Genomic DNA, 13,964 nt, shown 5'->3' with positions numbered 1-13,964 from the left:
AGTCGATACCCAGTACATGAACGATTTCGCGATACTTTCGTACCCGTGCGCACAGCCACTTGTGGGCCCACACCGCGTCAGCTGTACTGCGGCTCTTGCGGCCTGAGAGAAACTTGTCGACCCCGGGTGTGATGCGGCGGAGAACGATGAATGACACCGCTTTGCGAATAGTGTTCAGGAGAACTATCTGGCGTAGGCTTGAGCACTGCCCTCGTGGCTTGTTCGGCTTCTGGAGACGCAGCAGAATACCTTGGCCCAGTGGGATGGGTTCACCGCGTTCGAAGCTGCGGTTTAGTAGATGTGTGAGTCGTGGAGCAACGTCAGCAGCGGCATACTTGAGTAGTTCACCAGGAATAGCATCGGGGCCAGCAGCACGACCGTTGTTCAGTCGAAGGAGGGCACCACGGACTTCGTCCGGCGTGATTGGGCAGTCGAGGGGTTGAGCTGCTGGGTCTGGCGATACTTGAGCTTGATCTGGATTTAGAAACTGTTCTTGGAAGTGATCTCGGACAATTTGGTTAGCTGTGTTTCTGTGAAGTATATACTTACCTGATGAGTCTTGAATTAGAAGCTGCTGTGTCGGTTTGCGGGCGAGATCGCGGACGGCAACGAACATTTTGTGAGAGTCGCTTGAAGCCTCGATGCGTGAAACCTTTTCGTCGAGGGCCATGTTAGCGAGGTCACAGCAGCGAGTGCGGATCTGGTGTAGGATCTTGTTTAGCTGAGAGCGCAGCAGCGCTGTGTTGGCCGATGTGTCGTTGTAAATGCGGAGCCGGAGCTGTCGTTGTTGCTCGGACAGCGCGGCGAGCAGCGGATCGTTGTAGCTGCGGCAGCGTCGTTGATCCGGCGAAGAAAACCCGATGGTCTGCGATGCTGCTTCGTGTAGCTTCGCAAAAGTGTCCTCCCATTGCAGGTTGATAGTGGATCCATCGTCAGCATCTGCGGCGGGTAGGATCCGTTTAACGGCTGATGCGTAAGCGGTTCTGGAGTCGTCGTTGTGAACTAACTCGCTGTGTGCGAGGTGAACAGTTGTGCCGCTTGTGCGACGCGACGGAATCCGGAGGCGACGGATGTTCTTGAGCTCAAAGTCTGGGTCGGACGGGGTGATGGCCCCACCCCAGGACTGGGCATTTAGACAGAACCGTCTACAACTTTGAGGGCAGAGTACGTAGTCGATTTGATTGTAGACACAGTGTGGCCGCTTGCATCGGCTCCAGGTGGTCTTGTTTTTCGCTTGCTTGGGAAAGGCTGTATTGGTAGCAAAGAGTTGATAAGTATCACAAAAGGCAGCCATGAGGTGGCCGTTCCGGTTACGCGTGCCTCGTGCATGAGGCCGGAGAAACGTTTCTCCGGTTGTTTTCTGCCCGGGTTTTGCGTTAAAGTCCCCGGTAATCATGGTGATATCTCCGCGCGGGAATCGGTCCATGGCTGCTCGAAGGTCTGCGTAGAAAGCATCTACTTCAGTTAGTGGGCGCCCGCTGTGTGGAGCGTAGGCCGTGACGATGTTGATGGGTCCTGTGTTAGGTAGCCGCATCTGCTAGATGCCGATACGGTCGCTGTGAGCCCAGCACCGACGGAGGTAAGGAGTAACGCGAGGAGAGATGGCAAATCCAACTCCGTAGCGCTCTTCCTGTGCCGGCAACGTTAGTAGTAAGTAGTCTCCGACCTCAAAGCGCCCCAGCTCATACAGCTTGGTCTCTTGGAGGCCAAAGATATCGATCTGGTAGCGGCGCAGGTCTTGGGGAAGCGTTTCAAACTGCTTGTATAGGACTGCACATTGAACGAGCCTATTCTAAGGCGGTTAGTGCGGTCAGTGCGGTTAGAACGATACGGAAGGGGGGTTGTGACGGGTAGTACTGCTGGTGAAGGTGGCTGCCAAAGGGAGAGACTCGCAAGGGACTTGCAGACGACCGAGAGCGCCTGCCGGAAGCCCGTGAGCGGCATTTGCCGCCGTCCACGCGTTCCGGGGGAGGGCGTCACCCCAACCTCAACTAAAAAAAAACCTAGTAAAACTCATAGTATCAAAAACACGTAGCTGAGACACGCACTACACACACATGACTCGACAGACCGAACTTGCCGTAAGTGCGAATGTAGCCATGAACCGATCCGCGCAGAGAAAAGTGAGCGGATCAGTAGCGCTCACTCGGAGCACATTCCCGCGCACTCGGAGCTTGCTCCCATCCAACACTACTTCTCTTATTCTAAGAACGTTGCGTTTCTCCGTCCAGTCGATATTCTACCGGAAGACACGACACGGTAGAACGTGGCTACTCTCGCATTGTCGACTCGAGGTTCGTGGACGCTATTATAGCTCGAGTGCGCTTCCTACCAACGTGTTGAGACGCAGGTACCACGAAGCCACGTCATGCTGCTAAAGTAGGCGAGGCTGCCCTGTCGGCTGCTGCATTCCTACGATCAATCCATGCGTCGGTCAGTTTTCCACTGGACGGGTAGCCCACTGATCTAGAAAGATGAGTGCGGGGCTGCAAGTGCTGAAGGCGTTGGCTTCCGGCTGTACCATCGCCATGTTTTTGAGCTCCATGCCGGCGATCCACCACATCCACAAGGCCCACGACACTGGCGACGTGGCTCTCTTCCCTCTTGTCGGACTATGGTTAAACTGCCACATGGCGTACGTCCGCTTCCAACTTCAGCTTTCAACTTGTGCTGATAGGCTCGGCTGAATTGCACTTTGTGTGCTGCAGGATGCTCTACGGTGTGGCGACGGCCAACTACTTCCCATTCTTCACGACGTTTGCGTTCGGCACTATCCTCTCAACGGTCTACCTGGGGGTGTACTTTCGGTGGACAGCGGCTCGCTCATATGCAACAAAAGCCATCGGCGCAGCCTTTGTTGCTATTGCTATCGGTTCGGTCTACACGATACTGGGGCTGGCGGGGGTAACCGGGCTACACCGTGACTCTGGCCTCGTTGCTCCCATACGTCGGCCCCTTCGAGACCATCAAGACCGTCCTAAAGACCCGATCGGGCGCATCCATCCCTGTCGGCATGTGCCTCGCTGGCGCCACCGCGAACGGGATCTGGACGGTCTACGGGCTCATAATCGACGACATCTTCGTGTACGTCAACGGCGGAGCCTGCATGGCGGTGGGGCTCTCTCAAGTGGCTCTGTACGTCGTCTTCTGGCCCGTCCAGAAGTCGGCCCCAAGCCTCTCGGAAGCTTCCTCCCTCTCAGACAACTACGTGCTCCCTGTCAAGACGACAGCAACCAAATCGATAGACACTCAAAGTATGGAACCGGCAGCGATCTCGCCAACCTGTAGCGACAAGTTGGACGACACTTCCTCTCCTACATTCGTCCAGATATGCTCACCATAGACTAATAGAAACCAAAGTTCACAAAGAGACCCCCCCCTTCATGATCATGCCCCCCGTGCGACGCGGATTACACTCATCACGGATTACCCCGCTCCTTTTTTTCGTGTTGCCCGTGGTCCCGCGTCACTATTGCTTTGGTTCAGTCGAGCGCAGGCGTCACAGTCATGGCGGACGGCGGCCTGTTGATCACTCTGCGCGTCTTAACGTTCGTTACGGCGCTCGCAGTCGGGCTCAGTCCCTACCCGGAGATCCACCGCGTGCACAAGCAGCGAGACGCCGGCGACGTATCCATCTTCCCAGTCGTTACGCTCTTCGGCAACTCCTACCTTTGGTGAGCAGAACGATAGATACTCCCTCAAGGCGCTTACAGTAGCTAACGTATATTGCTTTGAGACCTGTACGATGATCTATTCGTACCTCATTGGCAACATCTTCCCGCTCTTCTCGGTGTGCGCCTTCCAGACAGCGACGGCCATCGTCTTCGGCGTCGTCTACTGGTGGTGGTGCACCTCACGCCGGAGGTTCTACGTGCTGTGGGGCGTCACCGTCGTCGCTATGGTCCTCACGTCCATCTACGCCGCAATCGCCGTCGCGGGCGTCACGCACCAATCAGAGCACCAAGTGGAGAAGATCTTGGGCTACATGTGCGTGGTCATGAACCTCTGTCTGAAGGTCGCACCCCTCGAGACGCTCAAGCGAATCGTCCGCACCAAGAACGCGTCGTCCATGCCCGTCACAATGTCTGTCGTCGCGTTCGTGAATGGTATTCTATGGGTCTGGACGAGCGCCATCCTCGACGACATGTTTGTACTGACACCGAACGTGGCAGGAGCAGCGCTGGGTGGGATTCAGGTGGTCGTGTACGTCATGTATCGACCAGGAACGAGTCACACGACCACAGCAGCCAGTGATGCCAACTGCGAGCCGTCAATAAGGGGGAGAGCGTCTCGTATCGTCGATCCTGAGGCCTGTATGGAGAGAAAGAGAGTGGAAAGCGCTGCATTCTTCGAGCTCAAGTCTCCTGTGTGATGGCGCTTCACGACAAACAGGTTGAACTAGTGTGTTCATACATGTTTGGAAGTTGTGCAATGTTGCGAGCCTGTCGCTGCGCTAAAACACCTCGAAACGTTGGATCTAGCACTGTAGCACGAGGCTTTGCTGGGGTTCTTAGCTCTACTCACTGTAGTGTTTTACCCAGCTTGAAAACAAAGAGATGATGCCTATATGGTATTATACTACTAACGTTAGTAAAACTTTTGCTTCATTCAGGAGACATTGTTTTGGGAAATAACAATACTGTACATGTACTGTTGTTTTCGACCGATGGCAATTGTTTTCTGGCATAGTTTAACCTCCGCGGAGCACAGAACAGAGAACAACACATAAGCACTACCTTCCTTCTTTGATTGCAACGTCTTCGTATATTCGCTGTCTAGTGGCAGCAGTCCTGCCCCTCTCTGCGTCTAGCAAAATTGTTATTTGAAACAGTTGGCGGGACCCCGGGGTCCCCCATCCAAAATAATCGGTATCGGCAATTATTTATTTTTATCAAGGGCAGCGTTGAAACGACCTAGGGTCTTACCATTTTCACTTAAGCTTCGTAAGTAAATGGCAGAGGTGGCTCCCAGAGCCTCAGACCGATACGTAAAAGAAAAAAAAAGCCTCTGATCGGAAGACAGCAGCGTACAAGCGGGCCGTAGCCATCCTGGAGGAGGAGCGAGTTCAGCAGATCCGTCGGGACTGGGACTCATGGGACACAAGCTATGGCGGAAAAGAGTGGCAGTAGTCGGAAGGTGTCGTGCTTCAGCTTCTACAATTAGGACTCTCGGAACGTGTGATTAGAGCGATCATACCGGTGGTGGAAGTCGCGTAGCAAGACTAAGGAAGGTGCTAGAGGTTGGAATTGAGTCGTTGCACACAAGGCGCGCAAATGGTGTCTTTGCAAGGAGCAAAGACAGATTTTCGGGAAGGAGCAGCGGCTGGTTAGGCTCGGGATGTGTCTGAGGATCACGGTCGAAGATGGGCATAGCTGGGCAGCAGTCTACGTGCCCACGAATCCAGCCATTCATTTCCAATCAAGCCGACTCAAGCAAAGAAACCCACCACACCACGACCCGGGGTTCACGCCTGCCTGGCGTGGCTCAATGCGGCCTCTATAGCTTACTCAAATACCACGTGCTTGGTTTCCCCATTTGTGCCTTATCATCGCGATGCACGCGAATGCTATGATTGCTTATGTACATGCATAGGTGCTGCGGACGGAAGTTGAAAAACTTACACCCTGGCACGCATTTACGGAGGACGATGTTGCTCGTTTCAAAGCGCATTGTGCTACGTGGATATTGGAGGATGGGTTTCCGTGCGCCCACCGACACCCGCGGCAGTACTTCACTGAGCCCAAGCTGGCGTGGAAGATTGTACACGCTCGCTATGTGGACGATATCGCCCAAATCAACCCAGATGCCCGCACACTAAGTTACTCCCACTTCATCCAGTACAAGCGGTACTACTTTCCTGGTGTCCGTCTAAAACGAACAGCGGAGGATGTCTGTGGCTGCTGCGTTCGCCTAGATATTTTGCTTCAGCAGCCCGATATTTCTGAGGAAGAGCGCGAGGTTGTACTACTGGAAAAGAGAACTCACCTTAACGAAGCAATCGCTCAGCGCCGATTCGTGTACAACTTTGTCAAAGATTATACGGCTTTGCATGCGCCTCAGCAGATTTTACCTGATCAGGTTATCCCACATACAATCGACGACGTTGCTGCTGACGACGAAACTGACATGGCTGGTGATGCAGATGCGACCGCAGAGAGAGTCTACTGTCATGTTCAAATTCAAGCAGAAGATTATGGAGGTGGTATTTCGATGTCGTACTATGCTCTTTGTCGCCCATCAGCAGATTACTTCAACAGCAACCTCATGATCAAGAATTTTGTAATTGCAGACATTACGAATGAGCAGAACAACGTGTACTTTTAAGAGTACCTGAACTACTACCCCGATGTACCTGAGACGATTATGAACGCACCTTCACCTTCTAGCGCGGCGGTTGCCAAATCTACGTCTAAAACCCCAACGAAGCGGAATCCTGGCCGGACTAAAAAGAAGAAGGTCGGCCTGAAATCTAACCAGCCAGCTATCCTGCAGTTCTTTAGCTCGTCAACGAAGTAGGCGGACGGAGAGAAGGAGTCGGTATTTCCGGCGAAGACGGAAATTAAGTTTTCCTGGAAGAAGGAGAGGGCCACGTTTGTCAAGACTTCGCTCGGCCAACAACCTCAAGCCGTCAAGTCACGGGCGGGTCAGCTGGCAACCGGGTTCGACTCACGGTTCTGACCCGGCTGTTGTAGGATAGAAATAGCAGTCGTTCTTGGAGGTGTTGCCCGGCCATTCGTGGTCTCGCGTCGACGGCCACAAGCTACTCAGGCACGGCTAGGAACTCCAAGCACCGGCACGACGCCGCGTGCGCCATCAGATTTTACGGCCACCCGCCGCCCAGCGGCCGACGCTCCCTCACAACTATCTTAGGGGCAGTTCACGAGCGCCACCCGCTGTCCGACGCGTGACCGGCTTCTCCCAGAGGAGACTTCGCAGATAAGTACCGCCTCACCACGAGGCTTGCGGTGTGGCTTTGCGTATGACGTTTGATCCAATGTGTCGGTAGAGTCCGCTCAGCCCCCAATGGAACCTCTCTCTCCAAGCTACACCGGCCCAGCAGAGGTCTCAGCCAGCATCTCGCCCATGCTGCAGGGTTGCGCTTCCATCGGACGGCCTCTCGCCCACGCAGAGTCGCTCCATCACCACGGCTCCCGGGACCAAGCTCCACAACGGGTCTGCCACCTTCCGCTCCTGCTCAGACACGACGGGTCAAGTGAGAGAGAGGGGAACGGCGGAGGCTCAAGGTCGTGGCGGCTAATCTGAGGGTCATTCGGCACGACGCCATGGCCACGCCCTCATCTCCACACACCTGATCAGTATACTTACGCGAGTCACCACTATGCTATGCTCTGCCAGGTGCAGAAGCCGTCACAACGTCGTTCACGGAATCTCCCCTCCACGCAATGCTGCCGGACGTCACTCTGGGAAGGTTTTCGCCTCCACGTCCCAGTTACATGATGCCAGTCAGACTGGGTGCAAGGTTCCTTCGGTAGTGTTCAGGGTGGCGTCCATGGAGACCGGCAAGCAGTCCGTCCCCACTCATCTCGGCAATTATTGGGGGCTGCCTCAGCTCGGCTCACTCATGAGCCTCCCCGAGGCTTGCCTTCGATAACCAAGAACGTACTGCTTTGCCCCCAAACTGGTCCTCGCATGTAAAGGAAGGAAAACTTGCTTTTTCTTTAGCTAACACATGCATTTTTCAATACATCTGATAATTTGATACCGGTATGTGATGAAAGATCCGGGGTCCAGGTGGGACCCCGGGGTCCCGCCATCCTTTTCATTTGTTCATTTTTGCAAAGCAGCATGGTGATTCGAAGTCCCATTCAATTTGTATGACAGTGTCCCCCACCAAAAAAAACACAACTCCTTCGAGCTTTACTTGAAGGAAGACATTTACATTTGCAGAAAAATACGATAGATTACTATGAGCTGCACAGCTACAGCCATTTTCGTCCTCAAACGGTAGCTTTTGTAATGTGTTTATCTGGTTTTGCTGTGTACTTACTTGGACACTTGGATGCATTCGAGAGGCGAGTGCATAGCTTCGAAGACCGGACTGGGGAGCGCACTGTCTTCCTTGCAGCTAGGACTCTTGGCAGCCTTCTCTATCGCCGCTTCGTTGTCATTATCGCCATCGATGCGGAAATCGTCTGGCAGTGGGTGCGTCTTCGGGTCGAACACGACACACAGCACCAGCGTGAACGTGTTGAGCGACATGAAAATGATGGCGGGTGTGATAATGAACCAATTAGATGTCTTTAGCAGAACGGTGTGGGTTTAAGGCACAACTAGTGTTGTTTCTTACCAAGTTAATAACTCTTAATAACTGGTATTAGTAATTTTAGGCATTTAATAACGATGGTATTACCTTTGTGTATCATTTGTGTATCGTAATACTTAAATATTGTCTTAAGCATTTTAACTTCTGGAAGAGCAAGCTTTTGCTCATATCAGCTTCCCACACAATGCTAGCCTGCACGCGCGCGGTGCGTTCTCCGGTCCCAGGCTGAAATCTCTCCCCTAGATCTACGCGTCGCTCGGCACCAGCTCGTTGCTCGGCCAGGACGTGAACGGCGCCGGCGCCACGCTGGCCACGGGGCTCGCAAAAATAGGCCCAAGGTGCTCTACGACGCGTACATCGCCCCACATTCAAGCTGATCAGCAACGGCTCCGCATCGCAGTAGTCAAACGCCCGCTGGATCTCATCAAGGAAGCCATCGTGTACCTGCACTTCTGCTTTTCGGCCCGAGACGATGGACTGCGACAAGGCCACTCAGACTGCTTACAGAAGATCTCTTCACGCGCCATGCTAGTGGACATGACGGAGACCGAAACCATGATGTTCGGCCTGGCCCTCGCGGACCCCATGTATACGTCGGCGGGCGACCTGCAGGTCGACGGCTCGTTCACCAAGGACCTGCGCTTCTTCAGTGGCCAGAAGTCAGCCATGCACGCGCTCCGTGCCGCCGGTGTGGGCGTCTACATCATCGGCGCGTCACCCGAGTTGTACACCGTTGCGGCCGGTAGTTGCTTCGGACTAGGCGACATGGTGCCCAAGGAGAACAGGTGCGGCGTGCGCTTCACGACGGACGAGGCCGATGCTTCACTGCTGAGCGACAGGGCCTGCGAGTTCTTTGGCACTACAGAGTCCGGCACCAACAACACCTATCTCCTGCAGGGCGGGCCTAGCCATCAGTACGTGGACCACGTCACGTGCCTGCTGGCCGAGGGATTCATCAAAAATGAAGTAAGTGCCGCTGGGCGAGCGTGTAGCTGGATATGGTGGATCTCATGAGTTTGTGTGTTGTGCTGCAGATTCGCAAGAGAGGGAAGGGCTTGAAGAGTATCATATACATCGCCGAGGTGGCCATTATGCTGTTACATGAACGAACAGCTCGCTGATAAGGGTTGGACGAGGCCTAAACGTTGCGCTACAAGCGTTGATGTTACATTATTACTGCATTCTTAACCAAATATGACGCTTCATTATTTGTGGGAGTGCTAGTGCGCGTTCTGCTGTGCCAATGTGAGCCGTTGCGCTGGCAGCTCAGTGACAGAAGTTCAAGTTGAGGTCATCTCGTAGAAGGGCAACCTGTTTCGGCGGGTACGGCACGATGCACTGAATATGTGAACTAACTGATGTGAAGCGCTACGATTATAAGAAGAGCAAGAAGAGCTGGCGTTTGCATTATTTGAACTCGGATTAGTCAGGGCATAAGCGGTTTAGCCCTCCACCCCTCCTTCACCCCTAGCAAGTTCGCCACCACTAAGGTCACCAAAGTGTTCTGCGACCGCCATGGTCACGGGTCCACACGCAGCTTCACCACGCACAAGCACAGAAAGGTTGTGTGCGCGCTGGTGAGGCCGGCAAGAGCAAATCGAACATCCTCGGCTGCGTGCATGAGTGATCAAGGCTCGATTAGCGCGACGACGAATATGCCGTCACGTCCGACAAGCACCATCAAGTCTAGCCCTATCATGAACAACTACCCAAGTCCGCAGTAGAACCAAAACTCCTCACGAGAAAATGAAGCGGAGGAAGCTGCTAGAAATACCATCAGCCGGGGCAGCATCTAGAAGAAATTCGAAAGAGGTTGAAGCCAATGCATTGATACACATTTGCATGAGGACGACGACTCTATTGACTAACTAGTGCATGATATGTAATCAAGAAGGCGTGAACGGAATGAAAATATGGATCGTGTTGCGGGCTTAGCTAGCGTGAACAAAGTCAAATATGCTAATGCTCCCAGGTTGGACCAAACAGCACCCTCGGCGAGTGGTGGGTGCGTCCAGTGCTCGACTGTGGAGTTGGAGGTAGTCCACGACGGCCGCTGCTACCCCCTGAAAATACGAGACGATCGCTAGTTGGTAGACTCGGTGTTGTTGCACTTGCCGATCCGGGCGGCCTCACGACCGGTGGCACAAGCTGGCGCTCATCAGCACGCGTAAAAACTCGCGCTGCTTTCGCCCTCTTCTTCTGCATTGACTTGATAGTGCACTGCACTAGTTGCAGCCTTGTCACCCGCATTCGAGTACAAATATGCTAGCTTTTCCACGCGATCGGGTTTCAGCCGATTTCGTCGCTTGGTGCGGATGAAGGAGTCAACACTCCACGAGCGCTCACTCGCAGCGGACGACGTCGGGATGCTCAAAACGCGGGTAGCCAAAGCATGTAGGAGCGGAAACTTGTTAAGCTTGACCAGCCACCAGTCTAATGGCGTGTCCCTCGCGTTTTTTCGTGGTCTTCGGCTATCCAGGACTTCTTCACGCGAATAAAAGCCATGACAGCTCGGCGAACCGCATTTGGAGATACGTTGGAGGGTAGACCAACTCGTGTAGCTAGATCTACGCATGCATCGACTGCATTGCCCAAATCATCACCTTCAAAGTCGTCCGTAGACTTAGTTGGGTCCAGTAAAAATGCAGCGAGGATTGATTCGCGCTTGCGGGTGTTCCAGCGGGAGCAAATCTGGCCTCGGATCGTGTTAAGAATACCAGAAGCAACATCATCAGTTTCGCGGTTGTAGATGACGTGGGTTTTCAGTCTACGAAAGTATCATAGGCAACACCCATCCTTTTCGAGAGCGCCGAGAGCTTGGATTATCGGGTTCACCAGTCGTATTACGGCTCTGGCATTCACCCAAAACATGCTATCAGCCAAAATGGACTCGACGCGATTGAGTTTGGCAGCAGCATCTCCGTAACGAGCCAGAAATTCATGGTTGGAAAACAACTCACGCAGCACATCTTCGTTCCTCACGACACTAGAAATACAATTTGTGCTCGAGTACCACAGCGTCGAAACAGGGATGATTAGCGCGCGTCGTCGCTGCCGGGTACCAAAATACTTGCGTTGCAGAGCCCGAAAGCGATAAAGAAGCGCTGCACGCTTACGCACAAATTTGGTAACTAGGACGGCTTTCTTGAAGACGTCACTCATGAGCTCCATCCCGAACATGTCTTTGAGTAGAAGATTGATCGTGTGTGCCGCGCAGCCGTTACACGTTAGACTTGGTATCTTGGCCATTAGAAGCTCCCATGACTTACGCCTGTTAGACGCGTTGTCCGTCACAACAGCGCATACCGATCCTTTTCCGACGACATTTTCAACAGCTTGAATCACCTTGTTCAACTCTGACGCCATGAACTCCCCTGTATGCTGTTTGTCGGCGCAGCGCTCCGATGACCAAAATATGGGTCGGATAAATGGAGACGTCACCATAAAGTTGATAATGGACTCGCTGTTGGGATCGGACCATCCGTCGCATACAATGGCAACGTACTGCTGCTCCCTCAGCACCTCCATAACGCTGGCAACTTCCTCCGCGTACGCGCTATCAAGCAGTGAGGTCGCCAAATCTTGGCGTGAAGGGAGCGTCATTACGGGCCGGTACTTCGTCAGGATACACCTCATGGCTCCATTTTCGATGACTCGAAACGGAATGCCGCAGGCATAGAACGCTTTGGCAATCTGAAGATGGAACTCCTTCTTTTCAGTCACTGAGACCGGTCCTAACACACTTGTAGCCATTTCAGGCCGCGAACGCTTGGATGGACTGTGGAGCCTATCGGAAGTGTCGGGACGATCTCGCTTGGAGGGTGTGACAGGGTAATTAGCCCGGACGTCCGCTGGGGCGCAGGGACAACTGCGAATGTGTGGGCGGAGGTTTTTCTTGGGCTGGGCATTCTTGATGAGCTTGGAGCAGTGCCTGCACGTCACATCGGGGTGCTGCTTCTTCGGGTTGGCCCAACGTGGCACAACCACAATGTACTCGGTCCACACGCCAACTGAAGGGCGACCAAGGCAAGACCCTTCACTGCTAGCCCGGTCCTCGTTGCGGTGGCCGTTTTGGTCCATCGAGCTTGCAGGCTCTACAGGAGCAAGTTTGCGAATGCAGCGACGAGAATAGGCCCCGTGCGCGAGCTGCCTGCCACGTGGAGCATACGCAGCTTCATGTCGGTAGACCTCCACGTACGTTGACAACTTCACGAAACGCGTTGACCGAATATTTCTGCCACACCAACTATACACATGATGTATTACCGTTAGCAAATCGAATATTTCTGCCACACCAACTATACATAAAAGTTATTAACGTTAATAAATGGTAAGTACGAAGGTAATAACGGTAACTGGTAATAACTGGATAAAGATTTGACCAACTCTAGGCACAACCCCACCCAAGCCCGCCACTGCTGATTTGCTGCAAATCTTTGTGGGTTGTCACCACCAGCACATGGTAGAGGCACGATTTACATACCGCTAGGCGAAGAATTAGCTTGGTGTTGAGCTGTTCGCCAAGTGCTCATGCGAGACGCTCTTTTGTTAAATAAGTAATATTAAAGAATACTAGTCTCCAGACCGAGATACTCCTCCAAGCTCTCGCTTTGCATGTATCTTCGATCAAGTAAGTCTGCTAAAGTAGGGTACGGTGCCGCCTAAGTTGTTGGGCAGTATTTTAGTAGCAGCATCATGCTTTTAGCGCCCTCATTGTGGTAAGTTATTAAAACATATGTCGAACTCGCACAGTTTGATCTCTCCAACTTGGTGGACTCGCAAGTGTTTACCCAGTTCAAGTGGTGGGTTTCAATCCCACAAATAGGTGGGGTTAGGACTAATACCAGCTGTGATAACCCACAAAGCAACTGTGTACAATCAAACCAGTTTATATGAGGACCTGTTGATGACCATCAACTACAATGACTCATATAAAATGGACTCAGTTAAAAAAATTATGTGGTGCACGTAAAGAAATCGTGCATAGTTCGCTGCCGCTTTGCCTTCACCGTAGTCTCTCGAACCAAAGCGGTCACGGTCTGTAAAGCTCTTCGTTCTCTGTCAGTCTGCTCTCCGCATTGCAGCAGAAACGCAGCCAGCTCCATGCAGTGTCTCAGAGCAATGGCAGGTTGAACTACGGGTTCCTGTTCCTCCTCTTCCTCCTAAGCGCTCCACCAGCTCATGCGCCTTCAGCAGGAGCACGTCGTCCGCCATCGCCGTTTTAGCTTCGTTCTGAAAGAAAAATTCCCTCAGTTCCCGCTCGAACTGAGGGAATTTCACTCGGCACCGCTTGGTCGCACTCAGGTCGACGTGGCTGAAGTAGGAAGAAGGCAGGTTGCGCAGCCGGGCGAGTGTGGCACGGCTGACCCGGGCCTTGAAAGTTGCGTAGATCCACTCGGCGAGCATGGGGTTGTTCATGCCAGGATTCTGCTTGAGCTTTAGGTGCACTTGGAGCTTTTGTTCTAGCGTCAGACAGGTGCGAGGTGACATGGCGAGCGAAGAAGGCTTGCGGTAGGCGTTGAGTGTTGAGCAGTGGTGCTTTGAAGAGTGTGTGGCCGTGAGCAGTGTGAATCAAATAAACAGGTGAGACCTAATTTGGTCCCCAAAAATGTGACTCATATACCTTGTATGCATATAAACAGAGATCATACAAAAACTAAGTGAAATATTTGGTAGCGAC

At 53.0% G+C, this 13,964-nt stretch overlaps 6 protein-coding genes across 6 annotated transcripts; 3 read left to right on the top strand and 3 right to left on the bottom strand.

Moving 5' to 3' along the window:
• Positions 1-375: 375 nt before the first annotated feature.
• On the bottom strand, positions 376-1,768 carry PHYSODRAFT_284731 (hypothetical protein; the record flags this gene model as incomplete). The annotated part of the gene is made up of 2 exons (XM_009520403.1): positions 1,535-1,768; positions 376-1,440 (listed from the first exon to the last, which is right to left on the bottom strand). A coding segment is annotated over exon 2 (862 nt), but the record flags the coding sequence as incomplete, so codon positions are not given.
• Positions 1,769-2,474: 706 nt separating this feature from the next.
• PHYSODRAFT_295820 (hypothetical protein) lies at positions 2,475-4,372 on the top strand (the record flags this gene model as incomplete). The annotated part of the gene is made up of 4 exons (XM_009520402.1): positions 2,475-2,635; positions 2,709-2,904; positions 2,963-3,254; positions 3,579-4,372. The coding sequence occupies 4 exons, from the start codon at positions 2,475-2,477 to the stop codon at positions 4,370-4,372; spliced, it is 1,443 nt and encodes a 480-aa protein (XP_009518697.1).
• Positions 4,373-5,838: 1,466 nt separating this feature from the next.
• On the top strand, positions 5,839-6,324 carry PHYSODRAFT_479175 (hypothetical protein; the record flags this gene model as incomplete). Its single annotated transcript, XM_009520401.1, has 3 exons — positions 5,839-5,904; positions 5,959-6,133; positions 6,191-6,324. Coding segments are annotated over 3 exons (375 nt in total), but the record flags the coding sequence as incomplete, so codon positions are not given.
• Positions 6,325-7,043: 719 nt separating this feature from the next.
• Positions 7,044-8,220, bottom strand: PHYSODRAFT_324621 (hypothetical protein; the record flags this gene model as incomplete). The annotated part of the gene is made up of 2 exons (XM_009520400.1): positions 7,044-7,086; positions 8,009-8,220. 2 exons carry the CDS (start codon positions 8,218-8,220, stop codon positions 7,044-7,046), a joined length of 255 nt encoding a protein of 84 aa, XP_009518695.1.
• A 248-nt stretch (positions 8,221-8,468) lies between these two features.
• PHYSODRAFT_258072 (hypothetical protein) lies at positions 8,469-9,405 on the top strand (the record flags this gene model as incomplete). The annotated part of the gene is made up of 3 exons (XM_009520399.1): positions 8,469-8,489; positions 8,528-9,250; positions 9,319-9,405. 3 exons carry the CDS (start codon positions 8,469-8,471, stop codon positions 9,403-9,405), a joined length of 831 nt encoding a protein of 276 aa, XP_009518694.1.
• Positions 9,406-11,071: 1,666 nt separating this feature from the next.
• On the bottom strand, positions 11,072-11,551 carry PHYSODRAFT_387357 (hypothetical protein; the record flags this gene model as incomplete). The annotated part of the gene is made up of 2 exons (XM_009520398.1): positions 11,072-11,270; positions 11,355-11,551. Coding segments are annotated over 2 exons (396 nt in total), but the record flags the coding sequence as incomplete, so codon positions are not given.
• Between the last annotated feature and the right edge of the window lie 2,413 nt (positions 11,552-13,964).

The sequence above is a fragment of the Phytophthora sojae genome, assembly GCF_000149755.1.
Source record: "Phytophthora sojae unplaced genomic scaffold PHYSOscaffold_2, whole genome shotgun sequence".
In the NCBI taxonomy this organism is placed as follows: domain Eukaryota; phylum Oomycota; class Peronosporomycetes; order Peronosporales; family Peronosporaceae; genus Phytophthora; species Phytophthora sojae.
Note: the sequence above shows the minus strand (reverse complement) of the source record. Positions and strands in the feature narration are given on the sequence as shown.